This window comes from Vicia villosa, linkage group LG2 (genome assembly GCF_029867415.1).
Source record: "Vicia villosa cultivar HV-30 ecotype Madison, WI linkage group LG2, Vvil1.0, whole genome shotgun sequence".
Lineage (NCBI taxonomy): Eukaryota > Viridiplantae > Streptophyta > Magnoliopsida > Fabales > Fabaceae > Vicia > Vicia villosa.
In genome coordinates, this window is record NC_081181.1 from 54,019,419 (window position 1) to 54,039,623 (window position 20,205).

Sequence of the window (20,205 nt, forward strand, 5' to 3'; positions counted from 1 at the left end):
CTTTTCTAGTCTTCTTTCCCGATATGTAATGTTCATTACAAGGCTTGCTCTTTCTTTTAGCATGAATCTATTGATACTTCTGTATTCCCTTACATTTGCACATAGTTTCTCATTCATTACGCATGTCTCAGAGTAGCCAGTAGAAATTTCAATTTTGGTGAGTTCTCCAAGATAGCATTCTTCATCAGGTCCATCAGACTCATCAGATTCATCAGATTCGTGTCGATGAGTTTTTAATTCATCTTTGATCATGGAGTAGTCAGAGGGGTGGACAGGTGTGTCAGGCTTCCATAGATAGCAATTATCCTTAGATCTTAGTCCCTTCATGAATTCCTCATTTGCTTCATTAGTGATGATGCACTCATTTTTAGTGAACCTAGCATTAAATCCTTCATCACACAACTGACTGATGCTTATAAGATTTGCAGCCAGTCCTTGCACAAGTAGGACATTGTTTAGATTTGGAATACCCACTCCTTCTGTCCTTCCAAAACCTTGGACTTCTCTTATTTCTCCATCACCCAGGGTTACATAGTTGTTTTCTTCTAGTTTGAGATGTACTAGAGAGCTCTTTCTCCCGGTCATATGATTTGAACAACCACTGTCAAGGTACCAATCTTCTTTTGTTGGCCTCCTTAGAGAAGTGTGTACTATTAGGGCAACCTTCTTAGCTATCCCAGATTGTTTCCTGGTACGGATATCACGATCAAGTTTGACTTGTTGAGTTTGGTCTGGATATCCAAATAGTTTGAAACATAATGGTTTTATGTGACAAAGTCTTCTACAGTGCTGACACCTCCATTTCTAGAACATTTTCTTTGAGAGCCTCCTTCTTCTGTTTTCTTGATGTTGTGACCTTTGGATTGACATCGGGATAGTCACACATTTTTTGGATTCTATCCTCCTGATTCTAGAGATTAACTCCTCTTTAGCCACGAATCCCACTCCAGACATGTCTCCTGACCTTTGTCCAGATTCTAGAATTCCTTCTAGAGTATCAGATCCATTGTTCAGCATTTTGAATGACTTGGTCATTTGATTAAGTTTGTGGTTCAACATGCTTGCTTCACTACTGAGGGATTCTATAGTTGCAAGATGTTTAATCTTTTAAGATTCTAGATCTCTTATAACCACCTCTTGCTTCTCCAATTGTTTGCAGACTTCAGCATTCTCCCTACACAACTTCTTGTACGAGGCAGCTAATTCATCAAAGGTTAGCTCATCATCACTGGAATCATCATCAGATTCGTAGTTTCTTGTTGAAATTGTGACACATTTTGCAGTTTCTTTTTCTGAATTTGAGTCATCGTCAGACCAAGTAACAGTCAGTCCTTTCTTTTGCTCCCTGTGGTAGGTTGGACATCCAGCTCTAATGTGTCCGAATCCTTCACAGCCATGACATTGAACCCCTTTCCCTAGGTATGGTTTCTCCTCAGCTTTGAATTTTTTGCTTGAGTCATATGTCTGACTGATGTCATAGGAGGTGTTCTTGACATTGGGTCTGGACTTCTGATCTACTCTTTTAATAAGTCTGTTGAATTGTTTTCCAAGCATGGCTATGGCGTCTGATAAATTCTCATCGCTTACACCGTTGCTTTCTTTTGGATCATCACCTGTGTTGGTAACAAACGCAATGCTTTTGTTCTTCTTTTCAACAGGTTCACAGAGGCTTGACTCAAAAGTTTGAAGAGAACCAAGAAGTTCATCCAGCTTCATGTTACTGATGTCTTGAGCTTCCTCTATGGCAGTTACCTTCATATCAAATCGCTTAGGCAGTGATATGAGAATCTTCCTTACCAGTTTTTCTTCAGTCATTTTCTCACCTAAGGCTGCAGAGTTGTTTGAAATCTCTCGGACATTCATGTAAAACTCATGAATGGTTTCATCCTCTTTCATCTTGAGATTTTCAAACTTAGTGGTAAGTAACTGAAGTCTTGACATCTTTACCTTTGACGTACCTTCATGTGCTGTTTTGAGAATATCCCAAGCTTCTTGAGCCAACTCACAGTGTTGCACAAGTCTGAAGATGTTCTTGTCAATACCATTGAATATTGAACTTAGGGCCTTGGAATTTCCCAACGCTAACTCTTCTTCAGATTTGCTCCATTCAGTTTCAGGGATTAGAACAGTGGTTCCATTTTCCAGTATTTTCTCAGGATGTTTCCATCCACTTTCAACAGCTCTCCAAGCCTTGTTGTCCACTAACTTAATGACTGCTACCATACGAGGTTTCTAGTAGTCATAGTTAGATCCATCTAAGATAGGTGGTCTGTTTCCAAACACTAACAGTTCCTTCTCCATAGTACCAGAATTTTGCTATCCCATAGATCTCACCCAGATGTAAACAGGCAGGGTGCCTGCTCTGATGCCAATTGAAAATTCTAGTAACACACGCTCGATGTCAAACTGGATGTTATGACATCCACAATTACACAGCACAGACAATAATAGTAAATAGCATAAAAACAGTAAAGAACACACAAAATTGTTTACCCAGTTCGGTTCAAACAACCTACTCTAGGGGCTACCAAGCCAGGGATGAAGTCCACTATTAGCAGTATCAATTCAGAGCTAAACTCCCAGTTTACAACTCCCCATTTAATCACTACCCAATGACCTTTCTACCTAGGTTCTACCTAGATATGGAATATCTCCATTCCACTCCCCCTCAATCACAGCAGTGATACACAAACACAATAAACAATTACAGATAGAAGACACTCTTCAAAAACACGCCTTGATCTGCTTAAAAGCTTCAATCAAGAGACACACACTCGTGATTAAAAGCTTAGAGTGACACAACTAAAACACATACTAATTCCAACGCAATCATCAAAGATAATAGCGTGGATCACAAGAGACAGTTACAGAACAGCCGTTCTTCACAATTATAATATTCTGTCTGCGTTCCAAATTAGGATTGCAGGTCTTTTTATAAGCAGTCTTGGGCCTTGGGCTTTTTAGAAACACATTAGGGTTAACAGAGTTAACCTAATTCACACGCCAACTGTCTGTTACACATTGTGCTGTCAATAGGATCTTCTAGACGAAATATGCAACACTCAATAAAAAGTTTCCTAAACTGATAAAAAGGATAAATCAGGAAACACAATACATAAACAATAACAGCTCCTGCTGTAACACATGCATGTCATGACATTGATCATGACATTCCTTACAAAACCTGTATTAGCTCCACACATATATGCAAGCTGCATAAACACAAACAACCAGGTATGTTTTACCAATAAAGCAGCCAACATGCAAAGCACCTTCAATCTCCCGCTTTGGCAAATTTTTGGCTAAAACATCCTGTCACACCATACCAGAGAAACACTTGCAGCGGATAGTCAACACAAACATAAGTTAATACAAACAATCAGCATACATAAGCAGTATGCATATAGTGCTCAGACAGATCAGCATACATAAGTAGTATGCACACAGTGCTCAGATAAAAACAGACAGATCATCATACATAAGTAGTATGCACACAGTGCTCAGATAAAAACAGACAGTGCATAAGAGTAGCACAAGCACAAGCCACAAGAGTTGCACAAGCACAAACCAGATCAACACAAAGGTAAGCTATTAGAATTTTTGATCACACACAACCACCAGTCTTGTTGTTCTGTGGTGACACACATAATACTTCTCCCCCTGTTTGGCCACAAATGTTGCCAAGGGCAAAGAAAGTGTCTTCTCCTCGCTCAACGAGTGTAAATAAGTCCAAAAATAAAACAAACCAAAATAAAAAAAAGGCGGTACGAAATGCAACAGAAAAAATCAAACAAAACAAAAAAAAATAAACACACTAGACTCTAGTTGCAATTACTGCTCAGAGTCAGAACCAGCTGAGGTGTCTGAAGAACTTTCTTTCTTAGAGTCATCAGCAGGACTAGCACTTTCTTCCTCCACTTCTTGGTCATCTTTTTCTTCCATCTCTTCTGTATCTGTAAACTCCTCATTCTCATCCATTTCCATAGTTCGTATCATTTGTTCAAGATACATTTTTCTAGCTTCCAATTCTTTGCAAGCCTCTTTTAGGATTACTATGACTTCTGCTTTACCAACTGATGCTCCTGATTTGGAAGTTTCAGCTGATGTCATGACAATGTCTGGAACATGCTTTCCCTTAAATAGTTTGTAATGGAAAGCCAAGGGACTTTCTCTTTTGCACACCATATCATGTTCGTTGAGAATGTTTGGATATTGGTCCAGAATTATACCACTCAAGAGAGATGGAAAGGAAATTGGACCCTTAATACTAAAGCTTCCAGCATGCTTCATGGTTTGGTCAAAAATATATGCTCCATAATCAAACTTTGCCTTTGTTCCTACAGCATACAGAAATCTACCAAGCACAATTGAGATAGTGGACTTGTGGTTTGTTGGAACCCAATTAGCTGCTCCTATTTTGTGAAGCATTGCATACTTGATGCTCAGCTTACTTGTAGTTAGCTTCTCTTTCATGGGCCAACTTTTTACCTGCTTGGTTGTGATCACTTGACAAACTTGGTTGTCTGTTACTTCCAGCTCGATTTGAGCTTCATCTGTTCTTCCCAAGAATTGATTAATCACAGAAGGAGAGAATGATACACACTTACCTCTTACAAACACCTTTCTGTAGTATGCACTTTTGCTATTGCCACAATCTTTAGACAGGTTTACCACAAATTCTTTGACCATCTTCTCATAACATTTGGGAAGATTGCATACAGTTTTTAGCAGTCCAGCTTCTTGAATCAGTTCTAAGACCTCCTTGTTTTCAAGAGCATTTGGAGCCAATTCCCTTTCAACAGCCAACCTCTTTTGGAGAATATATTTCCATCTGCTGACACTAGAGGCATAATGGAAAGACACATTATCAACGGGGACTTCAGGGATGTTAGCAGCAAGCTTACTAGTTGTAGGCTTCTTCCTTGATGGAATGTCAGGGACATTTGCTTCAACATCAGATTCAGGTTCAACAAATTCCCGCTCTTTTCTTTTCTTTGGAATGACCCTGCTCCAAGATTTTGAGGGACCAACCCCTTTGCTTTTGGTAACAGCTTTGCTCTTGACAGGTCCTGCAGAAGTACTCTTCCTTCTGACAGTGTCTTTGATAGGGTTGTTCACTTGAGTGCTCCCTTTTGATGATCCTTGAACAAGAGCTTTGCATTTTCTTCTTGTCATTAGCCTGTTGGCTACACTAGGATTCAAGGAAGTAAGTAATTCGTCTTCAGAGTGCTCATCTAAGTCTACCACATTAGTATCAGTTTCAGTATTGGCCTTAGGGTGCTCATTATTGTCAATGTCATTGACATCCTTGGTGACATTGGTATTTTTAGTAATCCCTTGTTCATCCTTGTTGATTTCTAGGTCACTATCAACAGTGTGAACAGTGTCAGCCTTACTGGCGTTATTGAGTGGATCAGCCATTATAGTTTGAAGAGGAATAGATATTCCAGGCACTTGATGATTTTCCTTCAGAATACGATTAACAATCCTGGTAATTGCACTATCGACATACTTGGATCCTTCTTTAGTAAGTTTCTCCATGGTATCGAATGCTGAGGATTTGGTGCCCTTGTTGTGAATACCCTCCTTGGGTCGTTTTGCATGATTCGTTTTAGGCTTTGTGGCCTTTACTTCGTCACTGCTAATCGTCCTTAGAGGGACAACCTTAAGAACCCTATTAGGGTTAGAAGACTCTTCTGGTGTTGCTGAGTCAGAAACGGGAGATTCATCATTCGATTGCTGAGACATTCTGAACCTTAGAGAACCAGAACTTGTTTCACACTTGTGAGAGCAACAGATGTAAATCGATCTCAGAAAGTAGCTAGAGAAAATACTAGGAAGGTTTGCCGTTTTTAGAATATTAGGGGATCGAGGGGGCTTTATATGCACACTGAGTGAGGGAAATTTCAAATCATGTATTTTGACAAAGCCCAAATAATATTCCCTCACGTTGGTTAATTGCTATAATACGTTTTGGTAGCAAATACCCAACATACCCTTTTCTGTCACATTGTCTTTAGATGTTGTTGCAACATTCTCTGTCACATTGCTCTCAGACACTCCTGTAGGGTCAATGCTCACCTGTGGCTTTTCTAGTCTTCTTTCCCGATATGTAATGTTCATTACAAGGCTTGCTCTTTCTTCTAGCATGAATCTATTGATACTTCTGTATTCCCTTACATTTGCACATAGTTTCTCATTCATTACGCATGTCTCAGAGTAGCCAGTAGAAATTTCAATTTTGGTGAGTTCTCCAAGATAGGATTCTTCATCAGGTCCATCAGACTCATCAGATTCATCAGATTCGTGTCGATGAGTTTTTAATTCATCTTTGATCATGGAGTAGTCAGAGGGGTGGACAGGTGTGTCAGGCTTCCATAGATAGCAATTATCCTTAGATCTTAGTCCCTTCATGAATTCCTCATTTGCTTCATTAGTGATGATGCACTCATTTTTGGTGAACCTAGCATTAAATCCTTCATCACACAATTGACTGATGCTTATAAGATTTGCAGCCAGTCCTTGCACAAGTAGGACATTGTTTAGATTGGGAATACCCACTCCTTCTGTCCTTCCAACACCTTGGACTTCTCTTATTTCTCCATCACCCAGGGTTACATAGTTGTTTTCTTCTAGTTTGAGATGTACTAGAGAGCTCTTTCTCCCGGTCATATGATTTGAACAACCACTGTCAAGGTACCAATCTTCTTTTGTTGGCATCCTTAGAGAAGTGTGTACTATTAGGGCAACCTTCTTAGCTATCCCAGATTGTTTCCTGGTACGGATATCATGATCAAGTTTGACTTGTTGAGTTTGGTCTGGATATCCAAATAGTTTGAAACATAATGGTTTTATGTGACAAAGTCTTCCACAGTGGTGACACCTCCATTTCTGGAACATTTTCTTTAAGAGCCTCCTTCTTCTGTTTTCTTGATGTTGTGACCTTTGGATTGACATCGGGATAGTCACACATTTTTTGGATTCTATCCTCCTGATTCTAGATATTAACTCCTCTTTAGCCACGAATCCCATTCCAGACATGTCTCCTGACCTTTGTCCAGATTCTAGAATTCCTTCTAGAGTATCAGATCCATTGTTCAGCATTTTGAATGACTTGGTCATTTGATCAAGTTTGTGGTTCAACATGCTTGCTTCACTACTGAGGGATTCTATAGTTGTAAGATGTTTAATCTTTTAAGATTCTAGATCTCTTATAACCACCTCTTGCTTCTCCAATTGTTTGCAGACTTCAGCATTCTCCCTACACAACTTCTTGTACGAGGCAGCTAATTCATCAAAGGTTAGCTCATCATCACTGGAATCATCATCAGATTCATAGGTTCTTGTTGAAATTGTGACACATTTTGCAGTTTCTTTTTCTGAATCTGAGTCTTCGTCAGACCAAGTAACAGTCAGTCCTTTCTTTTGCTCCCTTTGGTAGGTTGGACATCCAGCTCTAATGTGTCTGAATCCTTCACATCCATGACATTGAACCCCTTTCCCTAGGTATGGTTTCTCCTCAACTTTGAATTTTTTTCTTGAGTCATATGTCTGACTGATGTCATAGGAGGTGTTCTTGACATTGGGTCTGGACTTCTGATCTACTCTTTTAATAAGTCTGTTGAATTGTTTTCCAAGCATGGCTATGGCGTCTGATAAATTCTCATCTCTTACACCGTTGCTTTCTTTTGGATCATCACCTGTGTTGGTAACAAACACAATGCTTTTGTTCTTCTTTTCAACAGGTTCACAGAGGCTTGACTCAAAAGTTTGAAGAGAACCAAGAAGTTCATCCAGCTTCATGTTACTGATGTCTTGAGCTTCCTCTATGGTAGTTATCTTCATATCAAATCGCTTAGGCAGTGATATGAGAATCTTCCTTACCAGTTTTTCTTCAGTCATTTTCTCACCTAAGGCTGCAGAGTTGTTTGAAATCTCTCGGACATTCATGTAAAACTCATGAATGGTTTCATCCTCTTTCATCTTGAGATTTTCAAACTTAGTGGTAAGTAACTGAAGTCTTGACATCTTTACCTGTTTTGAGAATATCCCAAGCTTCTTTAGCCAACTCACAGTGTTGCACAAGTCTGAAGATGTTCTTGTCAATACCATTGAATATTGAACTTAGGGCCTTGGAATTGCCCAACGCTAACTCTTCTTCAGATTTGCTCCATTCAGTTTCAGGGATTAGAACAGTGGTTCCATTTTCCAGTATTTTCTCAGGATGTTTCCATCCACTTTCAACAGCTCTCCAAGCCTTGCTGTCCACTAACTTAATGACTGCTACCATACGAGGTTTCCAGTAGTCATAGTTAGATCCATCTAAGATAGGTGGTCTGTTTCCAAACACTAACAGTTCCTTCTCCATAGTACCAGAATTTTGCTATCCCATAGATCTCACCCAGATGTAAACAGGCAGGGTGCCTGCTCTGATGCCAATTGAAAATTCTAGTAACACACGCTCGATGTCAAACTGGATGTTATGACATCCACAATTACACAGCACAGACAATAATAGTAAACAGCATAAAAACAGTAAAGAACACACAAAATTATTTACCCAGTTCGGTTCAAACAACCTACTCTGGGGGCTACCAAGCCAGGGATGAAGTCCACTATTAGCAGTATCAATTCAGAGCTAAACTCCCAGTTTACAACTCCCCATTTAATCACTACCCAATGACCCTTCTACCTAGGTTCTACCTAGATATGGAATATCTCCATTCCACTCCCCCTCAATCACAGCAGTGATACACAAACACAATAAACAATTACAGATAGAAGACACTCTTCAAAAACAGGCCTTGATCTGCTTAAAAGCTTCAATCAAGAGACACACTCGTGCTTAAAAGCTTAGAGTGACACAACTAAAACACATACTAATTCCAACGCAATCATCAAAGATAATAGCGTGGATCACAAGAGACAGTTACAGAACAGCCGTTCTTCACAATTATAATATTCTGTCTGCGTTCCAAATTAGGATTGCAGGTCTTTTTATAAGCAGTCTTGGGCCTTGGGCTTTTTAGAAACACATTAGGGTTAACAGAGTTAACCTCATTCACACACCAACTGTCTGTTACACATTCTGCTGTCAATAGGATCTTCTAGACGAAATATGCAGCACCCAATAAAAAGTTTCCTAAACTGATAAAAAGGATAAATCAGGAAACACAATACATAAACAATAACAGCTCCTGCTGTAACACATGGATGTCATGACATCGATCATGACATTCCTTACAAAACCTATATTAGCTCCACACATATATGCAACCTGCATAAACACAAATAACCAGGTATGTTTTACCAATAAAGCATCCAACATGCAAAGCACCTTCAGAGTTGATTGGGGTTTTTTGTGTGGTGTTCTTCTTCGTATGGGCTTTGATGAGAATTGGATTCACTGGCTTATGATGTGTGTGACCTCGGTGCACTATTCTGTTCTTGTTAATTTCGATAGAGTTGGACCTATTATCCCAAGACGAGGACTTAGACAAGGAGACCCTTTATCGCCGTACCTTTTTATTCTTGTATCTGAAGGTCTTTCGGCGCTTATTAAAAGTGCAGTTGCACGAGGAGATATCCATGGTGCACAGATATGCAGGGGGAACCTAGTGTGTCCCACTTGCTTTTTGCTGACGATTGTTTTTTGTTTTGCAGGGAAAATCTTGTGGAGGCAACAAACCTTATGGAGATTCTTAACATTTATACCGCGACAACTGGGCAAGAGATCAACCTGTCGAAGTCTGAGGTGTTTTTCAGCAGCAATCTTAGTGGCCCCGCCCAAGAAAACTTAGCCCAATTGATGGGGGTAAGGCGGGTCTTGGGTACAGGGAAGTATTTGGGGTTACCATCCATGATTGGTAGGAGCAAGAAGGCGGTGTTCTCTTTTATCAAGGATAGGATTTGGAAAAGAATCAATTCTTGGAGTGGTAGATCTTTATCTAAAGCTGGAAAAGAGGTTATGATCAAGTCGGTTCTCCAATCGATACCGGCTTACATCATGAGTGTTTATTTGATTCCGGATGGGGTGGTAAATGATATTGAAAAAAATGCTAAACTCTTTCTGGTGGGGTGGTGGTGGTAACAACAAAGGCATAAGGTGGTTAGCTTGGGATCGTATGACTATTTCGAAAAGTGAAGGAGGTTTGGGATTTAGAGATTTTAAATCCTTTAATATGGCTATGGTAGCTAAACAAGGATGAAACATTTTGTCGAAACCAAACTCTCTAGTAGCTAGAATCTTCAAAGCAAGGTACTTTCCTCGCTCTTCCTATCTTGATTCTTTTATTGGTAATAACCCAAGTTTTATTTTGCGAAGTTTGTGGAAGGCAAAGGTTGTTCTTAAGCATGGTAGTAGGTGGTATATTGGTGATGGTAGTAACATTAAGGTTATGTATGATCCGTGGCTCCGAGAGAGAGGAAGATGTTATCTTAATGGCCCGCAAACACAAAGCACTTATGAGCTCTCTATTAAAGATCTTTTGTTACCCAACATAAAGAAATGGAATGCGGGTATGATTAACCAAATTTTCGACACAGAAGGAGCGACAAGTATTCTTCGAGTGCCTCTTATAGAGGATGTGAAGGAGGATAGGTTGATTTGGCAAGAGGAGCAAAATGGTGAGTATAGTGTGAAATCGGGTTATAAAATTTGGAATAGTCTTCAAAGTAACAATCAATATCATAGCATCGAGGGTAGGTGGAGGAGTATTTGGAGTATTTCTGCACCACCTAGAGCTAAACACTTGTTATGGCAGATTTGTAAGGGTTGTCTACCGACGCGTGCAAAGCTACAACAACGTCATAATTTCCATGATGCTAAGTCTCTTATCTTTGATGTTTGTAGTCGTGAGGATCGTAGAGATGCAGGTCGTTTTGCTGTTTTGCTTGAGACCCTTTGGAGGAGTAGGAATAATGTGGTTTGGCAAGACACTCAGGATGATGCTTTGAAGATTGGTATACAAGCTTATCACAATTGGTATGATTGGTTCTTAGCTAGAGATGAGCATAACTCGGTGGCGGTTAATAATTTAACAACAAGTTGGATTCCTCCTACAGTTAATCACCTGAAATGTAATGTTGATGCAGGTTTTAATAATGTGTGTGGTACAACAAATAGAGGGTGGTGCTTTAGAGACCACTTGGGAAGGTTTATCTCCGCAGGAGTGTCCTGGGATGTGGGTCTTCTCTCCGTTGTCGAAGCTGAAGCAACCGCTTTAAAGGAAGCAATCCAAAATGCTATTTTTCTTCAGTTATCCCACGTCATTTTTGAAACTGATTGTCAAAATGTCACTAAGGCTATTTATGCATCTCATATTGGTTCTTCGGAATTTAGCTTCATTATTAAGTCTATTCGGCATTTGTTAGTTTTATTTCCGAACTTTGAGGTAAAGTTCATCAAACGCCAAGCGAATTCGGTTGCCCATACGTTAGCTAAGGCGGCCAATTCTTGGTCTCGGCGTAGTTTTTTCAGATATGTACCTCCTTGTATTAAACTTTTTTTAATTAATGATATCAGTTAAGTTTGTCCTTGTCAAACAAAAAATTAAAAATGTGATTTAGTTAGACATACATCTCTAATTAATTGCCGACACAGTAAATTAACCCACTAAGTGTATAGTATTTTTTTCTCATATAAATATGAAAAATTGGTATACTGACAAAATTTAATCCTGACATAGTATTTTTTTCTCATAAATATGAAAAATTAACTAACAAAATTTAATCCTAGTAATTATAAACCATTCATTCCTCTCACTTACCATGTTCGATTCATTCAGCATTCTTTCTTTCTATTTTCTTTTTCTTCCGTTTCTTTTGTTATACAAACAACGCATAGTCATAAGTCATAACTAACAGCAACCGAACTGAAAGAGCAAATTCCTAACTACTTAAAAAACGATTTTGGCGCCATTCTCTATTGGTGAATTTCAAAAATGTACATGAGCATCGATTCACAAAACATAGACGTTGAAGACGACGGCGATTCACGGTGCTGTTGTTCTCACGGCCACCGTTCTTCTCTCAACCTTCAAACACAGCACGGCGGCACCATCTGCCTCGTCTGTTTCTCTAACCTCATCTCTAACCCTCACTCTCCAACTATCCATGTCTCTTACGCTCTCTCCCAGCTCTCTCGTTCCCTCTCCATACCTCATTTCATTCACTCCATCGTCACTTTTCATTCTCACTTCTTCGTTTCACCTCTCGTCACTGCTCTCTCCTCTTTCGACGACGAGCCTATCGCTGAACAACTCGTTAATCTCATCCTCAACCTCGCTGCTTCATCGGATCCTTCCGTTTGCCGTGAATTTGTTGCTAGGGTTTCAGATCGTGTTTCTTCTGGTGCTTTAGGTTGGAGTCCACGTCAGTTGCACTCGGTAATTTCATTTTCAGTTTCCAATTTTAACTTCTCAGTGATGATTGCAATTGTTAAGTGCTAATCAGTGATTATTAGTACAAATAATTTGAGGATCTATTCTGCACCTGCATTGATTAGTTGTTACTTTCGGAAAATAAGGAGTATTAGTACAAATGTTTTGAGAATCTACTATGTTCATGCATTGATTAACCGTTATCTCTGTAGTACTGACACCTCTGAAAAAAGGCGTGTCAGTGTCGGACACCGACATTGACACGACACCAACACTTATGATTACATTCAATTTATTCATTTTTTCTAATTATTATTGGTATCGACGTGTCAGTGTCGGTATCATGTCTGGTGTATGTGTTTGTGCTTCATAGGCAGTTACTCGTCAAGTGTGTTCAAAATTGATGTACTATAAATAATATGTTACTATAAAGTGAATCAAAAGTTTTATGACCTGTTTTTGATGTTCTGAATCTTCTGATGATGATGCTATTGTGTGTAAAGCTTCACTGCCTAGGTGTTCTTCTGAATTGTGAGAAGGAGGATGATCTCCATGTACACATCAAAGACATATATAGTCTCATTTCCGTTCTTGTTACAGGTCTTCAATTGCCAAGGTGAAAAAATATGTTGAATGTTGTCATCTAGATGTGTTTTTGTCACTTTTAGATAGATTTGTTTTACATTTTGTATGTGTTTTACTTCTCGGTGCAGTGAGGAGATTCGTGGAGAAGTCCTTTTTGTGCTTTACAAATTATCCGCTCTTGATAGTATATCAGAAGCGGGTGATGGAAGTGATATGTTGATCCCCTTTTGTCCAAAGCTTTTGTACCTACTGACAGATGTTCTGTTGAAGACCCAAAATGATGATGTTCGCCTGAATTGTATTGGTACGTTATCGATTTTTAATTTCAACATTTGTGTTCATCAAAGAGAATGCTTGCAATTTCTTTTTTTGTATGTCCTTTTGTTTTTCCCTTTTGTTAAGCCTATTTTGGACATGAAGCGACAATAGGGGATTCTTTTTTTCCCCACCTTTTCTGTACTCATTTAGATGCAAACAAAGATGATTGATATTAAGAGGCCCATGTTCCAAGTCATGCATCACTTTTGCTGACTAAGTTATATCATGAATGTCGGCTGAAGGTCGATTTCCGGATAGCATGCATTGTTAAGCACAAGTTGCTCGCCTAATGCACATGCGATTAACATTAATCTTTCCAAGGCAAGTTAGAAGTCAGTGTAGCCACAGTTTACCGAATAGGTTTAGTAAGATAAGATAGTTTGCTATACAACTTCCATTCTTGTCTTATTACGAGCTATGATTAATAGTACTTTATTGCTCATCAGCACTTTTGACAATGTTGGCTCGAAGACAGTTGCTCAGGGAAGAATCTGTATATGATATTGGTAACATGTCTTTAGCTGGCGAAGTTAGTTCTAAAGAAACTGAAGATAGAGCCAAGGGAGCATCTCTGGTTAATCTGTTTGCTGAAGCAATCAAAGGCCCATTACTTTCATCAGAGAGTCAAGTCCAAATCGGCACTCTAGATCTGCTCTTTCATTATTTGTCTTCAGTTGGGACTACAGGCGATCAGATTCAAGTCTTAGTGGAAGAAAATATTGCAGATTATTTATTTGAAATATTGAGACTATCAGGTGAGAACTTTATTCAGTTGGGACTTCAGGCATTCAGATTCAAGTCTTCCTAAACTTTATATCCTCATTATCTGTGTAAAGTTTACACTATTCTGATTTAGCTTGGATTATTTTTCCCCATTAAAAGTCTGTGAATGCATAACTTAATTTTAACCTTACTGCTATAACTAAGCAGCTTACTAATTAGTTTCTGAATGAACAGAGAATAAGGATCCGGAAGTCAAGACGTGCCTTCAGGTACTAAATCTTTTATCCAATTCAGAGGAAGCTTTTAGGCCGAGGCTGGTTGTTGGGTTTTCAACTCTGGTTCCAGTACTGCGCTATGTGACTGAAGTTCCTTTTCATCCGGTTCAATGCGAGACACTGAAACTCATTTATGAATGCATTTCTGAGTGTCCTGGAGCTGTATCAACTTCTCAGCTGGAGGAGCTTGTCCTTGTTTTGATAAGAATGCTTATAAAGTATTCTGATGGGGAGATGGGCATGGTTCCTGAGACGTTTATAATGACTTGCTCAGTATTTGTGGCTCTTATGAGATCTCCAACTTGTAATGGAGCTTTAGATCTCTCAAAATCAATTTTGGAAGCAGTCAAACATGCAATTTTAGCTTGTCTCTATGTGTCTGAGAGGAATATCAACCAAATTTTGCAATGCTTGTACCTACTTAATGAGGCATATGCCTACAGTCATGATGCAAACTCCACTCACACTAGCAAATTAGAACTTAGAAGCGGTGTTCTAGATATATGCAGAACACATTTATTGCCCTGGCTTGCAACAGGCATCAATGAAATGGAAGAAGAAATTATCCTGGGCGTGCTAGAAATTTTTCATTCGATACTGCTTCCGCATTGTACTATTAACTCTAGAGAATTTGCAGAGACTTTGATGTCATTCTGCTGGTTCAGTTTTTCATATGGATGTTTGGGGTTATATGCAGGAGATAGGATGAAACAGAGAATATATTTGCTAATCGGTTCACTCATAGATTCTCTACTGGGAAATGATACTGGACAACCTATTGAAGATGCTGCTTTACATCTGCCTTCTGACCCTGTCGATTTACTTTTTATGCTGGGACAAAGGAGTACAGACAATTTAGATTTTTCTCCTTGTCAGTCTGCTGCTTTGTTAATTATGTACACTAGTTCACTATATGACGAAAGGTAGTGAACTACAAAATCCATTTGAGTCTTATTATCCTCATTAACAATTCACAAACACTTTTTTTGGCTAACTAATTTCTGATTTTCATTGCTAGACTTGCAGATGATAAGTTGGTTTTAGCTTCTCTTGAACAATATGTTCTACTTAATAGCAGTGATTTTCATGATTGGACAACTGATAATTTGATGGTGACTCGATTGGTGAATTTCTACAGTTTGTTGAGGGGTCTTGGCAATATGAACTATCAAATTCACTATAGTCGAGAAGCTGAGGAGATTATATTCCAGCTTATAAACAATGGTAAATGGGATTTACTTTCTGCAAGAATTCACACAGTATCATTGAAGTGGTTGTTTCAACAAGAGAATATAACTGAATCACTGTGTCATCAGATTTTGAAATTCTGCAGAAACTATAATTTAGAAGGGGATGCCATGATTAATGGAAGCAGTAACCAAACTGTAAATGTACAGACACTTGCAGAGTTAGTATCCATTGAGGATAACTATGGAGCTAGAATTTTCGTGTGCATATTAGCACAACTCGCTGAGGAAGAAGGCCAGGAACATGACATAGTTTCTATTCTGAATCTAATGGCAACTATGATTCATTTATGTCCAGCTGCTTCTAATCAACTATCTTTGCATGGAATAGGGACAGCAATCAGAACTCAGTGCTTCTCGACAACAACTTCCATGCCCATCTTGATTTTAGTTTTTAGTACTTTGAGTTCAGTGCATCCTAAAACACTATCAACTGATCAGAGTTGGGTTGCAGTAACCATGAAGGTGAGTAACTGAATTTCATTTATGCATGTTACATCCCATTTTCATATACTAAAATGTTAATTTTTTATAAAGTTGTTAAACAACAATAACCAAGCCTTACCCACTTAATGGGGTTGGCTACATGGATCAACTTTCGGCATAATGTTCTATCCGGGACCATATTTCTATCAAATTTGTTAATGACTACTGCCATTAGATTCTTCCATATGCAGGACTCACTTTTCTTTTAGAGTGGATTACTGACACCAATATTTTTTATTTGGCTAAAGTACAGTGTACTTTTGTTCTTTCCAATTTACTCCTGCTTTAGAATTAGTTCCTGGACTTTCTGTTTGTGCCAATTTACCTGGGTATTTATCAGACTAAATGTGGTTTGTTACCCGGCCATCTCTCTTTAACTAGGACTTTATTAACTTTTGTTGATATGGATGTCATTTTCCCAATTTTTTAATTTGCAATAAGATAGAAACTGGTACTGAACAGAAACAATTGGATAAATGGAATACTTTATTGATAATAACTCTGATGAACAATTCAAAACCCGAATATTACACTTACACACCTTACAATAGCTATAAGAAACTAGTGCAGAGTATTAGGACTCACACACCAAGATTCGAGAGCTTGGTTCTCTCCCTCTCAAGTGTCTAAGTCTTACACTCACAACTTCACGATAATCAGAACATGGTTATGTTCCCTTCTTATCCTGCCTAAGTTTTGTAACTGCTCCTAATAATAATAATAGTTAGTGTAATGTAATAGTATAGTACTATTTGTTACTCCTAGACTCACTGCTACAGATAACATTTATAATGGTTGCTCCTATGCCTGTAAGGCTGTAACTGCTACTTGACAGCATTTAACATGTTTTATTTGTACCCATTCTTCTTATAAATGTTTTTTATAAGAGGTCTAACACAATCCTGAAGGATGTTATTTAACATCCACATTTTAGACAAGGCTAAGCCGTAGTCTCTATGGCAATGATTTCTGTTAGTTCTAATAGCATGTACCACTTTTGCAGATGATGGAGTACTCCATTCCACCAATGAAGGACGATATCTTAAGTCAAGAAAGTCTCTTCGTGATTGGCATTCTTTCCTTGATCTTACATCTTTCCACCAATAAAGTACTTGAAGAGACTTCAAAGCCCATTCTTTTCAATACTTGTATAATATCTGTCATCAATACTATAGTCTGTGCAGCTTCTTCAAAAGGACCTGCTTTGGTTGACCATGATGAGGGAACAAGCACCGGAGAAACTTTAATATTTGTTCTTTTGCTTCATTACTTTGCTGTTAAAAGGTAAGCCCACTTGCCTCAGTAGTAGTAAAATAAAAGAGCACTTATGCTCTTCTTGCAGGGGCAATTTCTGCTTGAAGGGAGTAATAGTTAATAAAAAACTAGATAAATTAAACTAATGATTTGAAAATATAATGAAGTTGGTGTTGAAATTACTTTAACCCTGATATAGATTCTCAAATGGTGCCGGTTTCTTAAAATTTGTTTTAGAAAAAAAAATAGATTGAGATATTGAAAGATAGGAAATACAATAGAAGGCTGAAATATTTTGAGATGAGAATATATAAAAACAGACCATCTGGTTATAATTTGATATTTCCAAGTTGCAAACTTTGAAAGCTGTCTTTAAATTGTATCATAAAATATGTTTACATTCAATGGAGTAACTCATAATGCTCACTTATATCATTAATGAAAGATATGATTATGGGAAAACAATTTTAAAAACTCACTCCTTTTAATACTGAATATATCAATATTTTAATATAATTTGTTATTCAAAGTGATTTACTTATGCTTTTATAAGAGAACATGTGATTTTTTAAATAATAACTAGTTAGTTAACTTACTGTCTAAGAAAACAAATGGGCAGGGAAAGCAGCATCCTTCCAAACTAGAGATGATTTAGTAAGGCCTTACCCTAACCATTGTCAGGGTAATGTAAAATTAGTTCTTAACTAGATAATGTCAGTGTTAGATTTGCTGAATAAATATTAATTCTTAATTTAGATCCACATGAAAAAGAGAAGTTGGTAAATTTAATTTTTCGCAATCCTCAAATTCTGTTAATAATTTATTTTTAGCAATGACATCAGTTAATTAACGATCAATTATGATGAACATGGAGTTAAACTTATAACTCTTGACCCATAATCATGAGTCACTCAAAAATCAGAAGCAACAAAAGTTTACAAACTAAGGCATTGCCAATTAAGGCGAAAAGCAAAGTTACACTACTTTTAAAGGAGTAGTTACACTAATATTAAAGGAGTAGTTACGAACTGAGATGTCATAGCTACAACTCACTCTTCCATTTCTTTATATATTAATATAAATTGAGAATTTGTCGAACTTGTTTATGATTACACATGAATTACTCTAGAAGGTATTATTTTGAGTTCTTAACTAACATGTTTACAGTAAATGCTTGTTACATTTTGCTTTCTTTGTGATTTACTCTAAATGTACAGAAATCTATCAATGTTGCAACAGAAATATAAATGATTTCTAACATGTTGTCAATGCTAAATTCTCTATTTTAGCTTGCACGCTATCCTCCCTGGGTTTGTGGATTGGCAAAACTTCTTTGTTTCAATGAATTCATCTGAACCACTAGCCTTCATAGGCATTCGTTGTCATGACTTGTGCAGACTTCTGCATTTTGGTTCTCCTGTGGTCAAGATTATTGCTTCTTATTGCCTGTTAGAATTGTTCAACAGAATATCAGATCAAATAGACAGTAAACACGAAGATTTGAAATGTACCTTTGGGTATTTAATGTCCTTAAGGAATATATTGGAAGGACTGGTGTTTTATAATGACCCGACAGTGGCTACAAATTGTGCACTCTGCCTGTCAATTCTTCTGCGATGGGAAAATCTGGCAAAAGAAACGGAACAGTTAGGAAAGAGCAGTTGGTTTAGATTGATTATAGAGGAGATGACAGTATCTTTGGCAGCTCCTGCTGTAGCATCACAATCATTCACAAGCAGTCAAACGCCTGCAGTCCTTTTAGCTGTCGCGCTGCTGAAACTGAATAAAATCCCCCGGTGGATGAAATCTGTTCTTAATAGTTCATGCATATCTGGCATACTGGAAAACCTTACCGCTACTGATTTGAGCTCGGAAATTTTGGTTTTATTTCGACAACTTTTGAAGTCTGACTTCTTAAGTACTGTGCAAATTGCAACTATAAATCAAATACTGCAGGTAACTTCCCCCTTTCTAAGCTTTTTTTTATTTTTTATTTTTGTAAATTTACATAGAAAAATTCTTCCATATGTTTCAAATTTAAAAAAATTCTTCCACATTTATCAAATCTATTTATTCTTTTGTTCTCACAAAAATCATAAGGTCTATTGATACTGATAATTGGTGTTTTAGCAAAAGAAAAATATGGGAAACATATAGGTGCACGGGCAAATTTAAACAATATAGATTACATAGTTGTGCGCCATTTATGTTATTCACAGGAATGCAGAAGACATATGTACTCTAATAACAATGCTCAAGACAGTCTCCCGAGTGAACCCATAAAGAAGGTCCTTGCCATGCCATATGATCTTGGAGATATTTGCCGGCATCTCATTGATTTGATGGCATCTGAGGCATATTTAGAAATGGATTTTTGGGGATTTCATATGGGTAGTAAGAGGTTGTTGGAAGAAATAGAGCTGTTTTTTAGCACCTTGACTGTAGATGATGATAGTTGTAGATAACATTAGTGATGATGAACAATGGTAGAGTTTGGTCGATTTTATTGAGGGGGCGTCTACTTGCTGCATACTATTTAATTTTCTTTTGAATTTCTTGCTGTAAAATAGAGATATGGCTAACTCTTAAAAAACCAAAACTTATAAGCAACCTGTCTAAAGATCAACAGCATCTAGTGATAGAATAGAATATTTGTCATAATTAGTTTTAATGATTGTGATTTTGCTTGCCCTTTGTACCCTTATATATGTGCAAGCTAGAAATACAGATTTCTTAGCAAGACCAAGAAAATTATTTGATTATCATCTACTATTACAAGGTGAGCTACTAACTCAAGTGCCGCGCCGCTTAAATGAATTATGAATGGTAACAGATGCATGATAAAATAAAATAAAACTCAGGAAACATGAATTCTAGTTAAATCAACTATTATCAAACAAAAATGCAACTTCTAATAAATCTTATTAATGTACCGCA

General features: G+C 37.7%; 2 protein-coding genes across 2 annotated transcripts; one reads left to right on the plus strand and one right to left on the minus strand.

Moving 5' to 3' along the window:
- Positions 1–3,831: 3,831 nt before the first annotated feature.
- LOC131649068 (uncharacterized) lies at positions 3,832–5,748 on the minus strand. The gene has a single exon (XM_058918813.1). It carries the CDS (start codon positions 5,746–5,748, stop codon positions 3,832–3,834), a length of 1,917 nt encoding a protein of 638 aa, XP_058774796.1.
- A 6,049-nt stretch (positions 5,749–11,797) lies between these two features.
- LOC131646182 (protein PUTATIVE RECOMBINATION INITIATION DEFECT 1) lies at positions 11,798–20,032 on the plus strand. The gene is made up of 9 exons (XM_058916305.1): positions 11,798–12,386; positions 12,884–12,996; positions 13,094–13,269; positions 13,730–14,038; positions 14,241–15,204; positions 15,300–15,993; positions 17,018–17,298; positions 18,558–19,224; positions 19,488–20,032. The coding sequence occupies exons 1-9, from the start codon at positions 11,943–11,945 to the stop codon at positions 19,731–19,733; spliced, it is 3,894 nt and encodes a 1,297-aa protein (XP_058772288.1). The 5' UTR covers positions 11,798–11,942; the 3' UTR covers positions 19,734–20,032.
- Positions 20,033–20,205: the final 173 nt, after the last annotated feature.